This window comes from Camelus ferus, chromosome 5 (assembly GCF_009834535.1).
Source record: "Camelus ferus isolate YT-003-E chromosome 5, BCGSAC_Cfer_1.0, whole genome shotgun sequence".
Taxonomy (NCBI): Eukaryota; Metazoa; Chordata; class Mammalia; order Artiodactyla; family Camelidae; genus Camelus; species Camelus ferus.
The window spans coordinates 91,775,733-91,796,170 of record NC_045700.1 but is presented as its reverse complement, the minus strand read 5'-3'; the positions used below and the strand labels follow the sequence as shown (position 1 = coordinate 91,796,170).

At 38.9% G+C, this 20,438-nt stretch overlaps 1 protein-coding gene across 7 annotated transcripts in view; it reads left to right on the top strand.

Annotated features, from left to right (window-relative positions):
* The window catches only part of USP40 (ubiquitin specific peptidase 40), a 76,880-nt gene that overhangs the window by 32,390 nt on the left and 24,052 nt on the right, over positions 1–20,438 (top strand). For all 7 annotated transcript variants that reach the window (XR_004320160.1, XR_004320161.1, XM_014564712.2 and 4 more), the window contains 9 exons: positions 1,647–1,731; positions 2,742–2,812; positions 3,521–3,843; positions 6,066–6,189; positions 7,516–7,573; positions 12,991–13,044; positions 13,803–13,891; positions 15,135–15,221; positions 19,346–19,382. Coding sequence is in view for 5 of the 7 variants with exons in the window: in XM_014564712.2 (XP_014420198.2) it covers positions 1,647–1,731; positions 2,742–2,812; positions 3,521–3,843; positions 6,066–6,189; positions 7,516–7,573; positions 12,991–13,044; positions 13,803–13,891; positions 15,135–15,221; positions 19,346–19,382 (928 nt within the window). In the remaining 2 variants the exon portion in view is untranslated. The remainder of the gene's footprint in view (positions 1–1,646; positions 1,732–2,741; positions 2,813–3,520; positions 3,844–6,065; positions 6,190–7,515; positions 7,574–12,990; positions 13,045–13,802; positions 13,892–15,134; positions 15,222–19,345; positions 19,383–20,438) is intronic.

Genomic DNA, 20,438 nt, shown 5'->3' with positions numbered 1-20,438 from the left:
AGGCTTTTCTACACAGTCAAGACTCACACTGTCCTGCCAGCATGTTTTCAGGGGAGACTCAAGCCTGGTATATTTAGTTTTGGGGCAAGAAATAGTATACGATTGTCCCTTTGGGGAAAAATTAATGAAAGAATTTTTTTTTAAGAAGTAAAAAGATAAAGAGAATTATGTTGTATAAAACCAAGAGCTGCTAAACAAATAAAAGCAGCTAACTCTTCTGCCTCTCAGTACGGAACAGCATTTATTAGTAAGATGCCCAGGTGAAGGAAAATGTCTGCTGGTCTGTAGTAAAACCAAAAATTGCTGTAACCAGTCTCCAAACAATTTATCCAGTTGTGTTTTAATGACAACAGTGCTCTATTTTACTTACAGTGCTTTCATATAAATTGTATCATTTGATTCTTTAACCTCATGAGGCCCTGCTAACCCCATTTTAAAGATGAAGAAATTGTGATTTAAAGAGATGTATCTAGTGGCTTGCCCAGGGTCAGACATGTAGTCAGCAGTAGGACTCCAGCCCTGGACCACCTAGTCTTTCTTTGCTTTTAGTGATTCTTCACGCCACACTACTTCCTGATCAAGGAAAAGGAAGATAGAAAATGTAAGCTTTTCTTTTCCTCTAGAAATAAGTGCATTTTCTGAAAAAACTGTCAGTTACCAGAATTATTAGCATTCTTTTGATTTTCCTCCTATACTAAGAAAAGCAGGCCAATTTCTTCTTTAGTTGATTTGAATGATAGTTAAATGTTGGATCAGTATTAGGATTTCTAAAATTGTCTAATATTTCTACACTTCTCCATTGAAGGTTTATTTCTGAGCCAGTCCTGGCAGTGCTGATAAAGGTGGACTTGGAGGTTTGACCCTGTATGGGGTGACATTTCAAGTAGAAAAGACTTTATTCAACTGCATAAGTTCTAGATTCACTCCAGTCTGCTCTTTGGTGTTTTAAGTGCGATCTCTGTTACCTTAGAATTAAGGCACCGGGGAGAGGCTGTGAGGTTGACACAGTTAAGTAATCATGTGTGAGTATGAGATTTCTTTTCAGAACTATCTCGTAATACTGTGGAGAGAGACTGAACAGGACTGACCTTTATGGGTGATGTTTTGGGCACAGTCCCCAGAGTCTTGGATCTAGAAATTTAAAAAACAAATCCCTGAGAATCTATTAAATAAACTAGTAATGCCACTTTTTAAATTTACAGTGGGAGACATTCTGTTCAAGAAGCAAGGATATTTGTCAATGCTAGAGTCAGAGCTGCTTTTCCCTAAACAGGACTGATTAAAGACATAATTTTTGCTCTTTTGGACAAGAATTCCTGGGCTGGCACGCTGGTCGGTTTAGCTTGATGAAAGTGGTTTTCCCCTAAATTAAGTAGAGTTGCTCACGTGGTCGCTGTGCTCTTTGTGTATGCCGGGATTCTTCAGCCACTAATGGGTATCAGATTAACCATCTTTGGATTTGACTAATTTAACAATGAAAGTTGTCTTTCCACATTTTTGGTGCTGGGTGGGGATTGTCGTATTCACTTGCCTGCTCCCTGTGTCAGCTACATAAGTAAACTGGCGCAGTGCTCTTTTTATTTAACCTGGGAGAGGGATCTGTATGTTACTTTTCATTGTTCTCTTCTTTCATTCATATTCTGCAGCTGTTAGAATTTTGGGAAGGAGATATGGTTCTTAGTGTTGCAAAGTTTGTACCAGCAGGACTTCACATTTACCAGACACTTGATGGTAAGATAAATATTAAAACAGCAACTTATTTTGTATATTTATATTTTTGTGGGGCTCATCTGTGATTTTCTACTCCTGGCCAGTCTTTCCCCCTACCTGCTACTGTTCTTAGCTATGTAGGTTATCATCACATTGATTTTCAAACAAATAATTTATCCAGTTTATAATGTCTTCAGTAATATGTAACATGTGAAATTTTGCTAACATGGTAATGTTTTATATTTTCTGAAATTAAGGCCACTTCTCTACCTAAACAAATTTTTTTGAAAGGCTTTGGAAATCTTTTTTATATTACCAGGTTTTTGAACAAAATGGTTTGAAACCATTTGAATCTTCATTACTATGGCTTGGTTTTGTTTTTTTTTTTTACCCGACTCTCAGTTTCAGATTTTGTAGCAAAACAAACAAAAGTACTTCAAGAGCTTAAAAGTATTTCCTTTGAATAACAGCAAAGCAATAATAGCAGTAGCAACAGTAACTTTTATCTTGGACTTCATGGCACCAAATGCCAAGATAAGTGTTTTAGGTAAGTTATTTGCTTTTCACAAAATTCTTTTATCCCCATTTCATTAATGAGAAAACTGAGGCATAAAGACTTGAAGTCCACAAGGATGTACAGCTGATTAGTGGTGGAGTGAGAACCATGTGACATGTAAGCCTTGGCCCTGATCACAAGGTCAACTACAGTTGACCTTTTACATTAACTCTTCATTCCTGCCATCATGCCCACGAAGCTTATGTAGCTACATGGGGAAATGCTTACAGGAAATGAAAATCACACACACACACACACACACACACACACACACACAATGGAAGAGTGCGATGGAAGGAATAAAGATAAAAATAATATAAAATAATATCAATATTACAAGCAGAATTATTGCTTTTTTCTGAATTTTCCTTAGAATTCTTTTTCAAACAGGTGTTGAAGTGCCTCGGCACTTTGTTTAGTTAAAGTGGTTTTGATGATCATGAGAATGGTTTCACTGGTAATCTCATCTTCCTAGGAGATGACCTGATGCTGTGTGAAGTTGACATTGCTGACGGGGAAGACATCTTTGTGTGGAACGGGGTGGAGGTAAGCAAGTGTTGAAGTGATAACCATGTTCATGATAGTTTTGAATTTTTTTTAAGTTATTGTGATAAAATGTTATTCAGCATATGTAACAGCACTTAAGATATTATAAACCTGTTGAAATGTCCAATAAATTTTAGGTACAGTGTTGATTATATGTTAAGGAGCTATTTATAGAGCACCTCCACAGTGCCAGGCTGTGTGTCAGATGCTGCACGCAAAGGTAAATAACCAGTCTGTGTCCTTCACTCTGGCACTGCTGTGAGTCATAGCATTGCTCTGAGGTGAGTGCTGCAGGAGGGTCTGGACATACTCTCGGTGGGGACTCAGAGGGGGCCACTATCCTGAGTTAGGTAGTGATGGAGGGGACTTAAGGGAGCAGAGTGAATTTTCTGAGTCAAAAAAGGGGCGAGGAGCATCTCACTCAGTGGACTGTCCTTGGTCCATCTCATATTTACCACTGCTGAGGACTCATACATCTCTGTCTCCACTTTCAGATTTCTCTCCTAAAAAGTAAAAGATGGCTAAGAAAAAGCTTCAAAAGAAAAATCTAAAGTTGTTCTCCTGCTACTTGAAAGACAATTGGGGAAAGTTTATCTCACTTGAGAAAAAATAAGAATTGTTCTACAAGAGTCTTTTACCATGTTATTATGCTGACTTAAGTTTGGCAAATTTGAACTGTGCGTACTAGTGGTTGACTTGATGTTGTAGGTTGGCGGAATCCAGATTCCAACTGGTGGTGACTGTGAACCTCTGCTTCTGAATGTTCTTTCTCTCACTCCGAGCGGTGAGGGAGGAGAGTGTCAGCAGTTGATAGAATCTCCACGTGTCTTTCCATCCAATGCACAATTAGGCACGGTATTCAGTGCCCTTGCAATCCCAGAAGGAGTCGTCGTCCTAATCAGCAATACTGAATCTATAGGTGAAGAGAGTTGGACCACCGTTCCCAAGGAAGACTTGAAGAAGACATTCAGAGAACAAGGTCTCAGAAACGGAAGCTCAATTTTAATTCAGGATTCTAGTAGTGATAACAGGTAACATGCTAAAAAGAGAATTCTTTTTTCAGTTATTTTAATTGCAGTGCTATTTGTTAGAACTCTGAAGCTTTATATTAATAATGATAAGTTAAATGCTTCTTTTTATTTCAAGACATTGTGTTTGATACATTGTAGATAGGAATGTTCTTTGTTAGGCAACCTGGAGAAGAATGATACTGTGTAAAATGCAATGTGAGTTTTTTGAAGGGGAGGTCAATGTGGTAGCTGAATAATGCAGGTGTGGGCTACACAGAGTCTAGATTAGTTGGCTGTAAAGCGGAATCCTATCAGATGAATTCTGATTAGTACTTGTTATAAAACTGAGGGCATGTTGTCACAAAGAAATTTCCTGAAGTTTTTCATGAGGAGAGTAGTACAGTCCCAGCTAAGTTTGTCTGGCTGTTCTGTCCCAGGACCTCATGAGGCAATTCAGCTTTTCGTTATAACCATGCTCGTGATGCTTCAGGTCCTCCCAGTGGCCCTACCTAGGCTGTTTCATGGGGACTCACGCCCTTGACTCCCGTCGTCACGTTTGAAGCTTGGAAGTGCTTCCCTCTCTGGTTCTTGTTATCTGGGTCTGTGCCAGTCCGTGTCCGCAGGGGGCATGTCACTCACATATCCCCGCGTACTTCGGCACGTTAGAGACTTAGGTTATGGGCAGTAAATCGGTCCCCTGCTTCATCAGTGCTGTGTGTATACCGAGATTACAGAGGCCCTGCTTTATTATTCATTAGTGGCCGTGACCTAGGGAAGCAGAGCCTCGTCTGCTTGTGTTTATTTTGTATTACATTTATCACTGTTACTCTTTTGGACAAGTGTTTTCCAGCCATTTATTTCCCCATCTTGTTTATTTAAAAGTTTATTATATATTTATTTTTAGAAAGTAATATCCATTCATTAGGGCTTGGGAAGTGCAAAAGTGAAGACAGAAGACCCAGAACAGCATCCCTGCACCACTCATGCAAGGACCGGCACTGGTAGCTTTTTTTTTTTTTCTAAGCTCGAATAATTGGATTTTTGTTTTAAAGATTTTTTTTCTTTTTAAACGTAGTAATTATTTTGTAGATAATTAGTTCTGTCCTGCTTTCCCCCATGTTTGAAGGCTCTTCATAAACCTCGTTTCATGGCTACATGATAATCTATGTTGATGCCATAGTTTATGACTGTGCTCCCTTGTGAGGCAGTGGCTAATGACAAGGACTTGGGAGCCAGCTGCCTGGCTTTGTTTCTGGCTTTATCACTTACTAATAGTAATAGTGTGACCATGGGAAAGTTACTTCACCTCTTTCTGCTCAGTTTCTTTTCTGTAAAATGGGCGTAATAATTAGTACCAACTTCATAGAATTGTAAAGATTGAAAGTTAAGTGCTTCCAAGTGTTTGCACATAGTCTCAGTGGTAGATATTTTAAGCTAGCATCCTTATCATCATCTAGTATTTCATTATTTTAGGGTGGTCTTCAGAGAACATCTTTGTGCTTGAAACTTTGTTATATTTAGGATTGCTACCTCAAGTCCCTAAGTGGAATAACTGAAATGAAGAGTAGACTTGTGCTTTATGGCTCTGCTGCACACTCTCAAAGAGGACTTCTGCCGGCCCGCTCAGTGCCTCTGTGTGGATTAGGAAGAAGTCACTCTTTCCTCAAGAACCTTTACTTCTGTCTGTAGGATAATTTTGTCAGAACAAGATGCTGCACTGCCATTTGCTCTCATAGAATTTTTTTTAAACTGTACAATGAAAATACACAAACACCCAGTGTATATGATGTGAATGACACCCAGTAGATGTGATACTTGGGTTCAGTGCCAGTCTCTGTGCAGGCGTGCATGGCTGTCCTGACACAAACTGCATCCAAGTCCTGTGAGTGGACTTCTGGCATGGGTGCTCTGGTTACAGTGTGCAGGCAGAAGTCAGCAACTGATAGTTCAGTTACAACAGTTCACTTTGAAAAATATGGCAGCAAATTGTGTATAAATCAGAGAGTATTTGGAGGCGTGAGTATAGACTCCATAGAATGCTCTCTAGCTGCCATGAATAGATAGTCAGCTTTCAGAAAGTCAGCTCAGTAGAGCTTGGTCACCTTCCATTAGTCACGTGAAGTGACATGTGCAGAAGTTTGGGGAAGTGATGCCTAAGGAAAAGCATTAATTTTCTGGCCCTCTCTGAGCCATAAAAATGCGGTGTGAAGACACATTTTTTAAAAATGTCTTTTTACCTACAGTTTGTTGACCAAACAAGGGAAATGGATCACTGGTGTGAATGACACTGACTGGCTCCAAGTTAAAAATTTATGCCAATTAGAATCTGAAGAGGAGCAAGTTAAAGTATCAGCAACTGTTAACACAGTGAGTAGACTGTGACTTAACATGTGATTGGCAGGTTTTTAGTTAATAGAACTTTATTTAGAAGCTATACCTTAATCTTTCAGAACAGTTGTCTCAGGAGGCTTCTAAATCTTAAGAAATCACCTTTTTACTTGTAATGTTTGATTGTTGCTTATTTACCTTTGTTAGCCCTTGGTATATTTCCAGAAGATATGTGCCTTTTTCCCCCTCTAAAGCCTAGAATTAGAATGTGGGCGTTACCTTTGAAATTAGTTCATGGAATCTTCTGGCTTTGATAAGTATGACATTCTATTTTCAAGGGTCTTTTCTGTATTTTTTGAACCAGATATATGTTTTGGTTTTGTGTTGTTTTGTTTTTGTGGGTTTTTAAAGTTCATCTTAAATTGCTTTACAGTATACTCTGTGCTCCGTATAAAGCCATTTGCTTTTAAAAGGGTTTTTCAGTTTTTCATTTGAAGCCTATTTTGCTGGTTTCCTTAAACATTATTTCAGAAAACATCTTTCTACTTTTCTGTAGTCTCAATTCATTAAAGTTTTTTTCCTGTAACTTTATTTTTAAAAATTTAGAATGTTTTCTTATATATAAAATTATAATTTCTTAAGGTACATTAATATTTGTTGGCACAGTAGCAGGGACAGCATAAGGTCAATGCCCTAAAGCTCAGGAGACCTACTGCCCTGACTCCAGTGGGAGGCTGGTGTGGCCCTTGTTTACTTCAGGCTGTGTTCCTCCTGGGCACAGCGTGGGGCACAGCATGGGGAGGTAGAGGTGCTGATTTCAGACATCAGTCTTACCCTAAATTTCTACAGTTTTGTGCCCTAGAGGCAAGTAGTCTAAAAAAAAAAAATTTTAAATAAAGTAATTTAAGTAGAAGTTTTAAATAGTACCCTTGGATTAGTATTGTACTTTTTTATGTTATTAATGCCTATTCACCCCGAATTCATCATTCTTAACAGAAAGATACAGGCTTGCCTGCAGTTTCTTTTGTTTGCTATAATCAGAAAGGTTAGTTGTTTGTCAGCTTTTTGCCTTTCTAGCTAGTGTTATTTCTTTAGTTTTCTGAAGTTTTCTGTAGAAGGCCTTTTGGTTTCAGTTATCATCAGTTTGATAAAAACTTAACCAGGAACTAAGTTTTTGCCATTGACTTTGTAGAAGAGAGAAAAATGAATTTCAGGGATGGAAAAAAATTTTTTCAAGTAAGCAAAAACTAAATGAAAGGTAATGAATAACACAGTCTGTAAATGTAGATACCAATAATCTTCATTTTCCTCTCCTCTCATTGTTTTTAACTTATACACAGTCATTAGTTTATTTCTCTATTTTAGGTGGTGTTTGATATTCGAATTAAAGCCATAAAGGAATTAAAATTAATGAAGGAACTAGGTAATCATTTACATTTGCTTTTGATTTTTTGGTTTAATTTAGTTTTGTTTGATTTTTAATTTAAAAAAATATGGGAGTGTAAAAAATAGTTTAGGGGAAAGTTACATATCTACCACCCAAAATGGACAAATGTTAACATCTTGTCATGTGTTTGTTTTTCTTGAAACATTACAAATAAATTAAAGGCCTCTACGTTCTCCTCCTCAGATCTAGCCTCCCTTCCTCCCCAGATGCAATGAGTATGTCTGATTTGGGTGTGTATCTAGTTTGTATATTCATACTGTACTATGTATATTATACTTCTGTATATATATATGTGTGTGTGTGTGTGTGTGTACTGTATTTTTACCTTTGTATAAATTCTATCATAATGAATAGAACATTCTGCAAACTCACTCTTCACTCAGCACTAGGTTTTCTTTTACAGTTTTGTTGAAGTATAATTTACATATAAAATATGTAAATGTATAAAGTTGCACAGCCATCACAGCAATCTGGTTTTAGAACATATCCATCACTCCAAAAAAATCCCTCATTCCCATTTGCATACCAAGACCCTGACAGCCATTCATCTACTTTGTCTCCTTCGACTTGCTTTTCTGTACATAATAGGTATTGTGTGTCTGGCGTCTTTCACGTAGCACACTGTTTTTGAGGTATGATTCAGCATGTTTCAGTAGTTTGTTCCTTTTTGTTGCTGACTAGAATTCCATTGTATTAGTATACCATGTTTTGTTTGTTCACTACCAGTTGATGGACACTTACATTGTTTCCACTTCTGGGCTTTTATGAATAATTCTGCTGTAGGCATAGTCTTTGTGTGGACCTATGTTTTCAATTCTCCTGGGTATATATATGCAGGGTTGGAATTGCTGGGTCATAGGGCAAAGTATGTTTAACTTTTTAAGAAGCTACCGTACTATTTTCCAAAGTGGCTGAATCATTAAAATACCTGCTAGCAATGTGTCAGGGTTACAGTTTCTTCACATCTTTGCCAGTATTTGTAATTGTCTGTCTTTTTGATTTTAACCATTTAAGTGAATTTGAATTAGTGTCTCATTGTGTATTTAATTGCGTTTTCCTGATGCAGTGATGGTGGGCGCCAGTGATGTGCTTACTGTCTGTCTGTGTAGCCTAAGGGTCCTGTTAAAACTGCTAGAATTAATACGTGAGTTTAACAAGAACTCAAAATCAATATGTGAAAATCCATGTATGTTTGTCTACTAGCAATAAAAAATGGAAAATTTAAACAATAGCATAAACTATCATGAAATAATAAATTAAGAAAACATTTATAATAGCATAAACTGTCATTAAATACAAGACCTGTACACTGGAAACTAGAAAACATTGCCATGAAAAATAAAAACTCAAATAAATGGAGTGATATACTATATTCTTGGATCAGAAGACACAATATTATTGAGGCTAATTCTCTCAAAACTGATTTGGACATTCAGTGCATCCTCACTCAGAATCTTAGCCTATTTTTTTAGAAGTTTGACAAGCTGATTCTTAAATTTATATGGAAATGCAAAGAACCTGAAGTATCCATAACAGTTTTAGAAGAAAAAAACAAAGTTGGAAGAGTTACACTATCTGATTTCAAGACTTACTCTGAAACTATAGATATCAAGACTGTGTTGGCATGAGAGTAGTCACATAGAGCAGGGGTTGGCAAGCTGTGACCTATAGCCCATTTCTGCATAGCCGGTGAGCTAAGAATAGTTTTTACACTTTAGAGGGGCTTTTTTAAGAAGAAGAATATGTAGCAGGGATCATAATGTGGTTTGTGAAGCCTAGAGTATTTACAGAGGAACTACATTGAAAAGCCACAAGGATGGTAAAACCTAAAACTATAGAAATTTCTGAGGGAAAATAGGAAATCTTTGTTACTTTTACCATAAGGAAAAGGTTTATTAAGATAGGACTCAAAAAGCTCAGACCGTGAAAGAAAAAAAAAAGTCAATTGGACTGCTACAAAATTTAAAACTTTTTCAAAAGGCATTTGAAAAGGCAAGCCACAAACTGGAAGAAAAAAATGTAGAAAACACATATTTGACAACAAACTTGCATCCATGATATTTTAAAAAAATACTTATAGCCTAATCAGAAGACAAACAACCCAAATTGGGAGGCCACCCTATGAAAGAAAACCAATATGTGCAGGGCAGGATGCTCATTGCCATTAGCCATCAAACTAAAGCCGTGATGACACATCACCACACACTCAGTAGAATGATTACAATTTAAAATGCTGACAAAATCAAGTGATATCACAGATGTGGAGCAACTGGAACTTCTGTGTATTGCTGGTTGGAGTGTAAAATGAGTCACTTTGGTAAACTTGCTTATTCCTTATGAGTTTGAACATTCACTTACCAATTCTCCTAGATCCTTACCCAAGAAAAGTTAAAACATATATCCTTACAAATACTATACATAAATGTTCATAACCAAAAACAGGAAACTATCCAAATGTCCGTGAACAGGAGAACAAACTGTGTATCCATACAACGGGATACTATTCACTAAAAGAAGGGAACTACCACCCCATGCAAAATATTGATGAATCTCAAAGACGTGCCAAGCAAAAGAAGCTAGACACAAAAAGACTGTGTACTCTTAGGATTCCACTTAATGCATGAAATTTTCAAAAAAGAAAGCTGAAGCTGTAGTTACAGAGGCGGGTCAGGATTGGTGGGGTTGGGGGACTGAGTACAGGGTGGCGTGAGGAAGTTTGGAGGGGGCGATGCAAATTATATCTCAGTTTTCTGGTGGTTACTGAGTGTTTATCTCAAACTCTTCAGATGGTGCACTTAAACTGGGTGTTTCATTTTAAGTAAATTATACCTCAGTAAAGTTGATTAAAAGTAGATGGTTTATGAAAATGGATAGTTCATTGTCTCCCCATGTCACAGGTCTCCCTTCCTTCACTCATGATCCCTTCCACACTATTCTTCATATAGCCAGTGATCTTCTTACATGTACGTGAATCACAACGTCCTGTCAGCTTCTGCTCAGTGCCCTGTGGTGCTCTTCCACTGCTCGTGGGCTGCTCCCTGCTCCTGGTCTCCAGCAGCCTGCTTCCTCTGACCACTGCCTAACTGGCCTCATTGCCATCTGCATCTGCTCCTCGCAACACACTTCCTGTGCTGACTTTCTGGAGTTTCTGGTGCACAAGCTCGCGTCCCACCCTGAGACTTTTTAGTCCAGTAATCCCTTTGAACTCTGTCTTGTTTACTCTTCATCTACTAATTTCAGTCCTTTATTTGGTCTCAGCTAAAATGTTACTACTTCCCTTGTCATCCCCAGCTGCACGGCCTCAGTTGGCCTGTTTTACTCGAACACCCTGAACTTCACTTCGTAGCGCTTTCGCTGTAGCTACCTGTGCTTTGTGTGATGAGCGATCACCTCCCCAGTTAGATGAGGCTCTTTGAGGACAAAGTCTATGGCTGTTTTGCTTAGTACTATGTTGTCAGCTTCTAGGACAGTGCCTGACACATGGAAGATACGTGGCGTTTGTTGAATGAAAGTGAAATCTTTTTTTAAAAAACAGTATTCTAAATGCATTTTTAAAATTGGAGAACTCTTTGCATAAGAGTTGCCGCCAGGGAGTTTGTGTTAGAATTCTATGCTAGCTTCGTGTAACTGTAGTATAAGGGCTAGAACTGAGGGAGCTCAGAAAGAGATTCGGCTCTGCTTGAGCAAAGTTGGAACTTCTAAGGCGCGTGCCATTCTTGCCCTCTCAGAAGGCTCTGCTACTTCACACTCCCCCACTTCATATCCAACTTGGTAAGAATTCTGTTTGGACTAAAAACTTGGTGTGCTCCTTCCCACAAAGCAGGGATCTTGGTGTCCTCCAAATAGGGCACACCGAGTCAGAGAAAAATAAGTATCACGTGATAGCACTTACGTGTGCAATCTAGAAAAATGATGCAAAGGAACTTATTCACAAAACAGAAGTAGACTCACACACATAGAAAACAAACTTACGGTTACCGAAGGGGAAAGGAGGGGAGGATGAATTAGGGATTTGGGATTAACAGATGCGCACTACTATATACAAAATAGATAAATTACAAGGACCTACTGTATAGCACAGGGGATTCACTATCTTGTAGTAATTGGGAAAGGAACCTGAAAAAGAATGGATAGATACAGATATAGATATATATGACTGAATCACTTTGTTGCATACCTGAAACACTGTAAATCAATTATACTTCAGTTTAAAAAGAAAAAATAAGATACCCTGGCCCTACCCATTTAATCATAAAAATCACTGAACTTATTTTAAATCTAAGCAGTGTCTGCACAGTTTCGACATGCATGAATTTCAGTTACCACCATCATTATGTACCGTCAGTTACCCAGCAGCACGGTTCAGATTTCAGCGGCCACCAGATATTACCTAATAATTGCATCAAGTACAAACTTCGCTAGAAGCTCTTTACACATCACGGTAAAGTAAGATGTGCATCATAATCAGTGACCAGTTACTTCACTCGTTAAAGTCTGCCAGTGACTGGTCACTGCGTATCTACCAATTTCACCACACAGACAGCAGAATGTGTAGTCTATTGCCTCCTTTTCTCCCGGCGGTAAACCCCGATGACATTTTATAAGATTGGATAATCGAATTGGCCAACAACAGTGAAAGCACAGAAAAGAAACAAAAGTGTATGGAGTTAACGGAAGAAAGCTGCCCGCGGGCCTGCTGACCCTGCTGGCGTCCGAGAGACTCCAGCTGTGCAGCCAGAGGAGCTTAATGCACACGAACCCACAGAAGTGAGGGACGTGGTTGTGACGAGGAGGATGAAGATGTCCCAGAGGAACTGACGCCGGCAGAAAACTTCACACTGAAGGAGCTCTTGGAGACATTTCTTGAAATTGAAAGCACAAAATATAAAATACTGGAAGCTAATCGAAACTTAGAAAGAGGATCATCACTAGGGGCCAGAAAAGATGCTCACTGTGTATTGCAAGCTGCACAATGAGAAGGAAACCCTGTTTAAACCATTCTTGATCCGTGTTTTACAAAGAAAGCATTTTAATTCCCAGTGTCCTGTAGTGTTTTAAATTACAGTGTGAATATTAGTTTTACTTTTTTTCATTTCACTATAAACGTATAAGTGACAGTGTTTAATATTTTGTCAGAAATTTTTAAAGGTCACAGTACAGTCATAATTTTTCTTGTTACTGAGATTTCTTTGCATAGTCAGCTTGCCACAGCATTCACACGGCCCTGCACTGCGGTGCGCAGGGAAGACTGCCTGCTCCTGGTTTTTTGTTGTTGGGGGTTTTTTGTTCCTTTTTTGTTCCTAGCTTCTTGTGACTTCCTGCTGATGACCACAGTAGAGTGTCTCTTTGGTTTTCTTTGTTTGGTGCACTAACCAGCATCTTTTTATTTGTAGCTGAGAACAGCTGTTTGAGACCTATTGATAGAAATGGGAAGCTTCTTTGTCCAGGTACATCTTTTTGGTAGCTGACACATATCTGTACCACCTGTCTTTCTTAATGCTTTTGCTTTCGATAATGGCTTCCAGTACCCTTACCTTTTAGAAACTGGTTTATAGGACATATTGTCATCAAAGTGTCTTCTTTGTGGATTACAGAAAATCTTAACCAAAAATTCAGAAGCTTCTGTTTTCTAAAGTAAAACACTTATCTTTCTGATTAGCTGATGCTCATTTTAGTCATGGTTTTGATCTTGTTATGTCTTTTTAGATTTATTATCAAAGATTTTTATTAGTTTTGCTACTTTTATTGTGATACAATTATCACAGTAACCAGAGTCTTGGTTCCTACCTCTGGTGTGTCTTATTATTAGGCTTAATTTAGTCTGACTATTAATGGTAGTCACTATAGCAGCATTAAACTTGGAAGAAGCTAGCCCGTCATGCATGAATCAATTCAGAACATCTGGCTTTTAATCCATGAAAAAAACAGCCCTTTGCTTTTTGTTAAGTATGAATCTAGAACATTCCATAGTTGCCTCTTACCTCTTAGCGTTGTTGTACAGGTAACAAGAATAATACGTTTTAGAGTGAGGAAATCTAAAATCAAACACAGCTGTAATTTATGTAATCCTTTTGCATGGAGTGCAACTCTACTTTTTTCTTTCTTGACATTCGTGATTTTCAGAGAAAGGCTGATTTCAGAACATTATTTTGCCCAAGGAAGTAGAAATTAATAACATTTACTGTGTTACCAAATTTCTTTATAGTGCTAGACAGTTACACTCTGAAGGAAGCAGGATTGAAGATGGGGAGTTCGTTGGGACTGTGTCCTGGAAAAGCGCCAACGTCCTCTCAGGTAACAGGAGGTCACCTGACAGATCAAAACCACCCTTCCGTGAGCAGAAGCTATTAACTGTATAATTCATTCCTTAACTACTGCAGGAATACTGTTTCTCTTAAAAGTTTTCTTTTCCTTAAATGATACCTTTTAGGCCTACGTCCATATAGTTCTCTGTGTTTAAATCAAAAATATTATGTCAAAGAATATTCATAAGATTCTTTTTCTGTGAAGATTTTGTGGTTAAGGGGGATCTTTAAAGTTGGGTGGCCACCAGTTTCAACCATTGTATTTCATAAATTCTAAAATGCACGCTTTTCTCCCACATTTTAACGTCTGTGAGATTGTGATGCATCTTACAATCGGTGGCATCCTGCAGTTGTCGCTGGTGCTGCTTTCTCCTGCTTAGTGGCACATAAGATAATAAGTAACAACCAGCAGCATTTTAGGTTTAATAAAACACAGTGTACTGATTTTGGACTTAATTACTCCCTGTAATAATGTAATACTCTTACAGCAGCTGTGTCTTCATCAGTCTTCCTTTTACCTATAAAATACTATCAGGCTGACCTTTGCCAGGAGCCCTACCTATTTAATAAACTTTTATTACAGTTCAAAAGTCATAATGAAAAAAGAAATCCTAATGATGTCCTTCCTATTAAGATTCTGTATCAAGGTAATGAGCTGGACTCATGATCCCTATGGTTCCTAGATCCACATCCCCTTTAACTTGTTCTTCCTCGAACTCTAGCAGATTGTAGTGCACAACAAGCTCATAGGGGGAAAAACATGATAAGTGAGAGTGAGTTAGAAAGTAAAAGGAAGGCTGTAAGGAACTGAGTTGACAAGAGATCAGATTTACATTTTTCCTGTGGGTTCCTGGGAGTTTAAGTATATGGGACCTCTGGGCAGAAAATAAGATCACAAACTAATGACCCAGAAAAGAACACAGGTAGTGCTTACAGTGTATTACCATTGCAGAGCTCTTTGAGGAAGGACTGAGAAAGAGACGGAGATCATAGTAGAATAAATAATATCTGTGAGAGGTGTGTGTAAGGAGTAGCAACATTGGTGGTGAGGTAGTCAAGATTATTGTTTAAACTGTAACATTAAAATACCCAACGTAGACTTGTTTTTACATAATTAGAGATTTTTATTTAAGTTTTATGACCATTGGCTTTTCTTTTTTGGAAATAGACCATATATTTATAGAATTTTTAAATTTGTATTAAACTGCATTTATACTTCTGTCTTGATCTAGCTGTTCCTGTTTTTTGCCGTGGGGAGTGATGTTCAGCCTGGGACAGAGATGGAGATCATAGTAGAAGAAACGACGTCTGTGAGAGATGTAAGTCACTTTACTTTGGGTGGGGCGGCAGGTGGGGTCTGTGGGTGTTTGGCATGGGGAGCAGTGGTAACCTGTGCTAGGATTTTGAGGTCCTGAGGCTAGGGTTTACATTATATACTTTAAAGAATTCTGTACTCATTAAAGGAGTAGTTTGGGGTACTTGAAAACTGGTGAACCAACTATAATTTAAAAAATAAGATTACCGATTACCAGTAATACATGTTTATTATAGAAATTTGGGATATATAAAAATGGATTAAAAGAAAAAACACCTCATTATCCCTTATCCCACTAATATTAACCCTTTGGCATATTTCCTTCTGGTGATTTTACTTTATATGTATGTATAATCGCACACACACTGGTATGAATGTTTGTGTGTGTGTGATAAAGCAGTTATGTTGGTGGCACTGAGAACTGGGACTTTCAATATTGGAAAACGAGAGACAGATAACATCAGTGTGGTTAAATAAAGCCTGTACTCCTGAATTTAAATTAGAAGAATCAGAATTAACTTGATATATTTTTTCTTCTTTGAAAAAATTATTTTTCTAGCTCTGTCCCCTGAAACGGCTTTTGGAAACAATAATCAACCTGGTAGTGGCAAGCACCCCAGCACCTAGATTATGGTCACTAAATACCGTTTCCTACTAGAAGGAACCAGGGCTTCTTGGAGTAATGGCTGCTTCTGTATCTAGATCGGGAAAGCCTATGATGTGCCTAGAATGTCTTATCAGGACAGAAAGCAGTGAAGCTGCAAAGACTTCTGGGATCAGCATAGAGACTCAAGCCAAAAGAAGAGACTCCCACTGGTCAAAGATAAGACAGTTTGAACCTCAGTGGGAATAATAATGAAAATTGAGTGGTACACATACATAAAATCCATGAGCTCATACGGACCCTAAAAATACCATAGTCATTGTTCACCTATAGTGGATGCTAGGTAGCCGTAAAGGAAAGAATCAGGCATGCATTCTGTTTCTCTTCTGCAAACTGTACCTCCCATTAACCAAATAGATGATGAGTCGTTTTTTAATAGACATATCCCAAATGATAAAATGAAGAAAAAAAATTTAGATTATCACAGTTTTTCAACTCCTAATGAATTAATGGATCTATACAATGATCCTGAAAAACTGCTAATAGCCCCAAAAGAGCAGCACCTGGACATTAAAGCTCAAAACAATACCTGTGCTCTTCTTGCCAAAACAAAAAACAAACAAAAAGTGGACCTGAGTCCAGTCAAACCTCTAGGTCTGAGTACTGGTTTATAAGAAGTACAGGGCTCAGAGGGGCTTGTTAAGTGTGTCACAGGCTTGCAGTCAGCACAGTCCTGAAGTGGAAAAATCCTCCTCTTCAGGAAATCAGTTGCAGCGTGAGGCAGCCTATAGGCTAGAGAGACCTAGGAGACACAGTAAGTAGATGCAAAGTATGGAACTTATGTGGCCCTTGATTGAAACCAAAAGAGCTTTAGTAATTAATAGTTTAAGAGAAAGTAGGGAAATTTAAACACTGATTAGATATTTGTTATTTAGGAATTACTAATTTTTAGGTGTCATAATTATTTAAGAGTTATGTTTTTTAAAATAATCTTTATCTTTTAGAGATGAGTACTGAATATTAATGAATGAAATGAAATGATATCCAACATTTGCTTCAAAAGAGTCGGGGAGCAGGACGGGGAAGTGGGTAGGGGTACTGACAGACAAGACTGGCCACAGCAGGGATTGAGACTGAGGGATGGCTGCTTAGAGGTTTGTTTTCCCAGCTTTTCGTTTGCCTTTTAACTTTAGTGTCTATTAATTTCAAAGCATGAACCACAGAACTTTCCAAAGGAGCAATGTGTATCATATGTCTTTCTTCTGTTCTGTCCCTAACCCATCACAGGCAGACTGGCACCCTGCCCTGCCACTGACACTGCCCTTATCAAGGCCGCCCGTGGCCTCCACGTTGCTGTGTCCAGTCAGCAGGTCTCCGTCTTCATCTTACTTGCTCTCTCCGCAGCAGCTGACGTACCTGATGACTTCTGTCACTTGCTTCCAGAAGACGGCGGCTCTTCAGGCTTTCCTCCCACCTCCCAAGCATACCCCTTCTCAGCTGGTGTTTCCCCTTCCCTCTACCTTGTGAGCACCTTCGTGCTCAGTTCTTAGACGCCACACTTAGGCCTACAGCTGCCCCTTGGTTGTCTGAGTGTCATCCCAAATTATACCACACCCACAACGGAGATCCTGATCGCTCCCAAACGCACCTCACCCACATTTTCCTTTTCCGTTACAGTGGCTCCATTTTTCTACTTGCTTAGGCCAAAAACCTTGAAGTTATCTTTTCTTTCTTACTTCACAATCAGTTTTTCAGGAAATCCTTTTGGTTCTACCATCAGGATTTATCTGGAATCTAACCACATCCCATTCCCTCCACTGCGTTCACCCTGGTCACCTCTCACCCAGATTATTCCAGCAGCTCCTGACTGATCTTCTTCCTTCCAGCCTTACACCTCCCAGGGTGTGTTCTCACGAAGAAGTTGAGTGATCCTTCAAAGTGTCAGATCAGTCACTGCTGCTCACAGCTGTCCTCTGCTTTCCCATCTCACTCGGTGTAAGAGTGGAGCCCCTGAGTGACCTTGCAACACCCTGTGTGTTCTGGCCCTTTGGTATCTTTTTTTCAAAAACCACTATTACTCACGCTCACTCTGCTTCAGCTAAGTCCTTGGGCCTCCAGTCGGTGCTTCAGACAGGCCTTTACCCTGGCTGTTTTCTCTATCCAGAGTGCAGTTAAGTTGATGCTCAGTTGTTTGTTTGTTTTTCTTGAATAATGGAGGCCTTTAAGACTGCAGTTTTCTTTGAATACAGCTTTGGTCCCATTCCCTGTTTTAATATATTGTGTTCTCATTGTCGTCATTTTCTAAACAATGGTTAATTCTAAAGTCTCTTTTATTTTTAATCACACAAGTAATTGTGGATTTAGTCTTTCTTGTTCAACTTTAGGAGGAACTAAAAATGCCCCTTAGTCACCACCCTGTTCTCGTCCCTTCCCCAGAAGTCACTATTGTCACTGAATGATACAATCTTTTTTTTTTTTTTTGAGAGGGGGAGGTAATTAGGTTTATTTAGTTAGTTAGCTATTTAATGGAGGTACTGGGGATTGAACCCAGGACCTTGTGCATGCTAAGCATGTACTACTCTAAGCACTGAGCTATACCCTGCCCAAATGATATAATCTTATCCACATCAGTAGAGTGTATCCTTCCATACCTTTATCATGAATATACCAGTGTATGGGCATGTATGTACAAGTGGAGGTGAAAAGCTTGACTTGTGTGGTTTCTTTTAAATCATAAATGAGATCCTAGGACTTTGTTTCACTTAAAATAGTTTAAAGGTCTTTTAAGACCAGTACATGTAAGTCTGTTTTATCCTTTTAATTGTTTTAAGACCTTCACTAGTTTATTTAAATCTTCCCCTGTTAAGGGATGTCTGTATTGTTTGCCATTTTTCTCTTACTCCAAGCAGTGCAGCCATGATCATCCTTAGTCCTGCTCCCTCCTGCTCTGGTTTAATGTATATCAAATTTTACTTACTCTTTTGCCCTAAATTTACTAAAGAATGTTTTCCCCTCAAGTTGAGTTTTAATGATTATTTTTGTTTCATTTAAACACCAGCTAATCGTCTCATTTATTGCATGGTGCCGTAAGCTCCCAGTGTGCACAGCACTTCCCTCCTGAGTTGATGTGTGACCAGTTGTGTTTCTTGCGTGCTAAAGACTAATCTCCTTTTACAGGAGTCAGAATTTATTATGTACCTTTGAAATCAGCCTAATTACTCATAACTGGTCAAGAGTGCATTGCTAGTCCTCATAAGAAGAAAAGCACACTGCAGACCTGGAAGTGGATGAACAAAGCTTTAAGTCCTGCTTGCAGACACCTGAACCTGTTTTTTTCAGTCTTGAGTTGGTGCCACCTAGCCCTTAGGAAGGAGAGCTTACTTAACCACTTAACCATGTATATCTTTGTCTATTTGAGAATTATTAAACATAATCAGACCAGGTCCAGACTCTAAAAAGGGTGTTTCTCACAATAGTGTAAACTCAGAAACAGGCAGCTAATGAACATAATTTTTTTCTTACAGTGTTTAAAGGTAATGCTGGAGAAATCTGGCCTGTCAGGTAAGTTACAGACCATGATGACACATAACCTGACCCACACCCTTTACTTATGATAAATCATCTATAAACCTCATGAAAACTCACCAAACTTTTTTACCTCCTGGGTTGTCAGTTGCACTTTGCATTGCTATATGTACATAATTCTCCTGGCTCTTGTTCTTTTAGAAAAAATACGTAGTAGCCTACTACTAAGGGAAGAGACCCTAGAAGGGCCCAACAAATGTACCAAAGAAATAAAATTGACATTTATACCTTCTGGAATGTCCTAGGTCTCTCGCTGATTTTTTTTTAACCTCATTGATTCAGAATTTTTGGGGGTGGGCGGTGGTTGTGAGTTAATTAGGTTGATTGATTGATTGTTACTGGGGACTGAACCCAGGACCTCGTGCACGCTAAGCATGCGCTCTGCCACTGAGCTACACCTTCCCCTGACTCTCATAATGCAGAATTTCAGTGCAATGTGTTTCATGCCAGATTAGGGAACATAGTATGAGTGAAAAAATAAACCCAGGGTATCCCGAGGTGGGTACCCAAGTGGAACCACGGGAAGGGGCACCACGTGGCTTTCCTGAGAGCACTTGTCATTCTCTCCACCCAGGTGACAGCCTGGGTCCCCGTTACCTGGGGGGCCGTTCACTTGCTCAGGTTCCAGGCACTCTTGTAGGAGTTTGCATACCATGTCTCATTTCATTTTGACAGTAGTTCTCCTGTGCAGGGGTCATCACCGTTCCCATTTTACAGATGCTGAGAATGGTTAAACGGCTTACCCAGAGTGACACAGCAAGTAGCTAGAGCCCCCGATTGCAGAACTCTGACTTCTCCCTGCTATGCTGTGCTATGATGTAATGGTGTCCACTTTTAACTTCCTGGTAGTGTTGGGTTTTTAAAACATACTTAGATTAAGTTACATATTGATATAACTCTTACTGTATTTAAAACTAGAACTAATGACAAAAGAGGGTCTGCAGAGAACAGTTTCGGGATTCAAAACCCATGATCTGTACAGGATAAATATGAGATCTCTGTTTATTCCCTTGGCTTCAGCTTCTTTTGGTG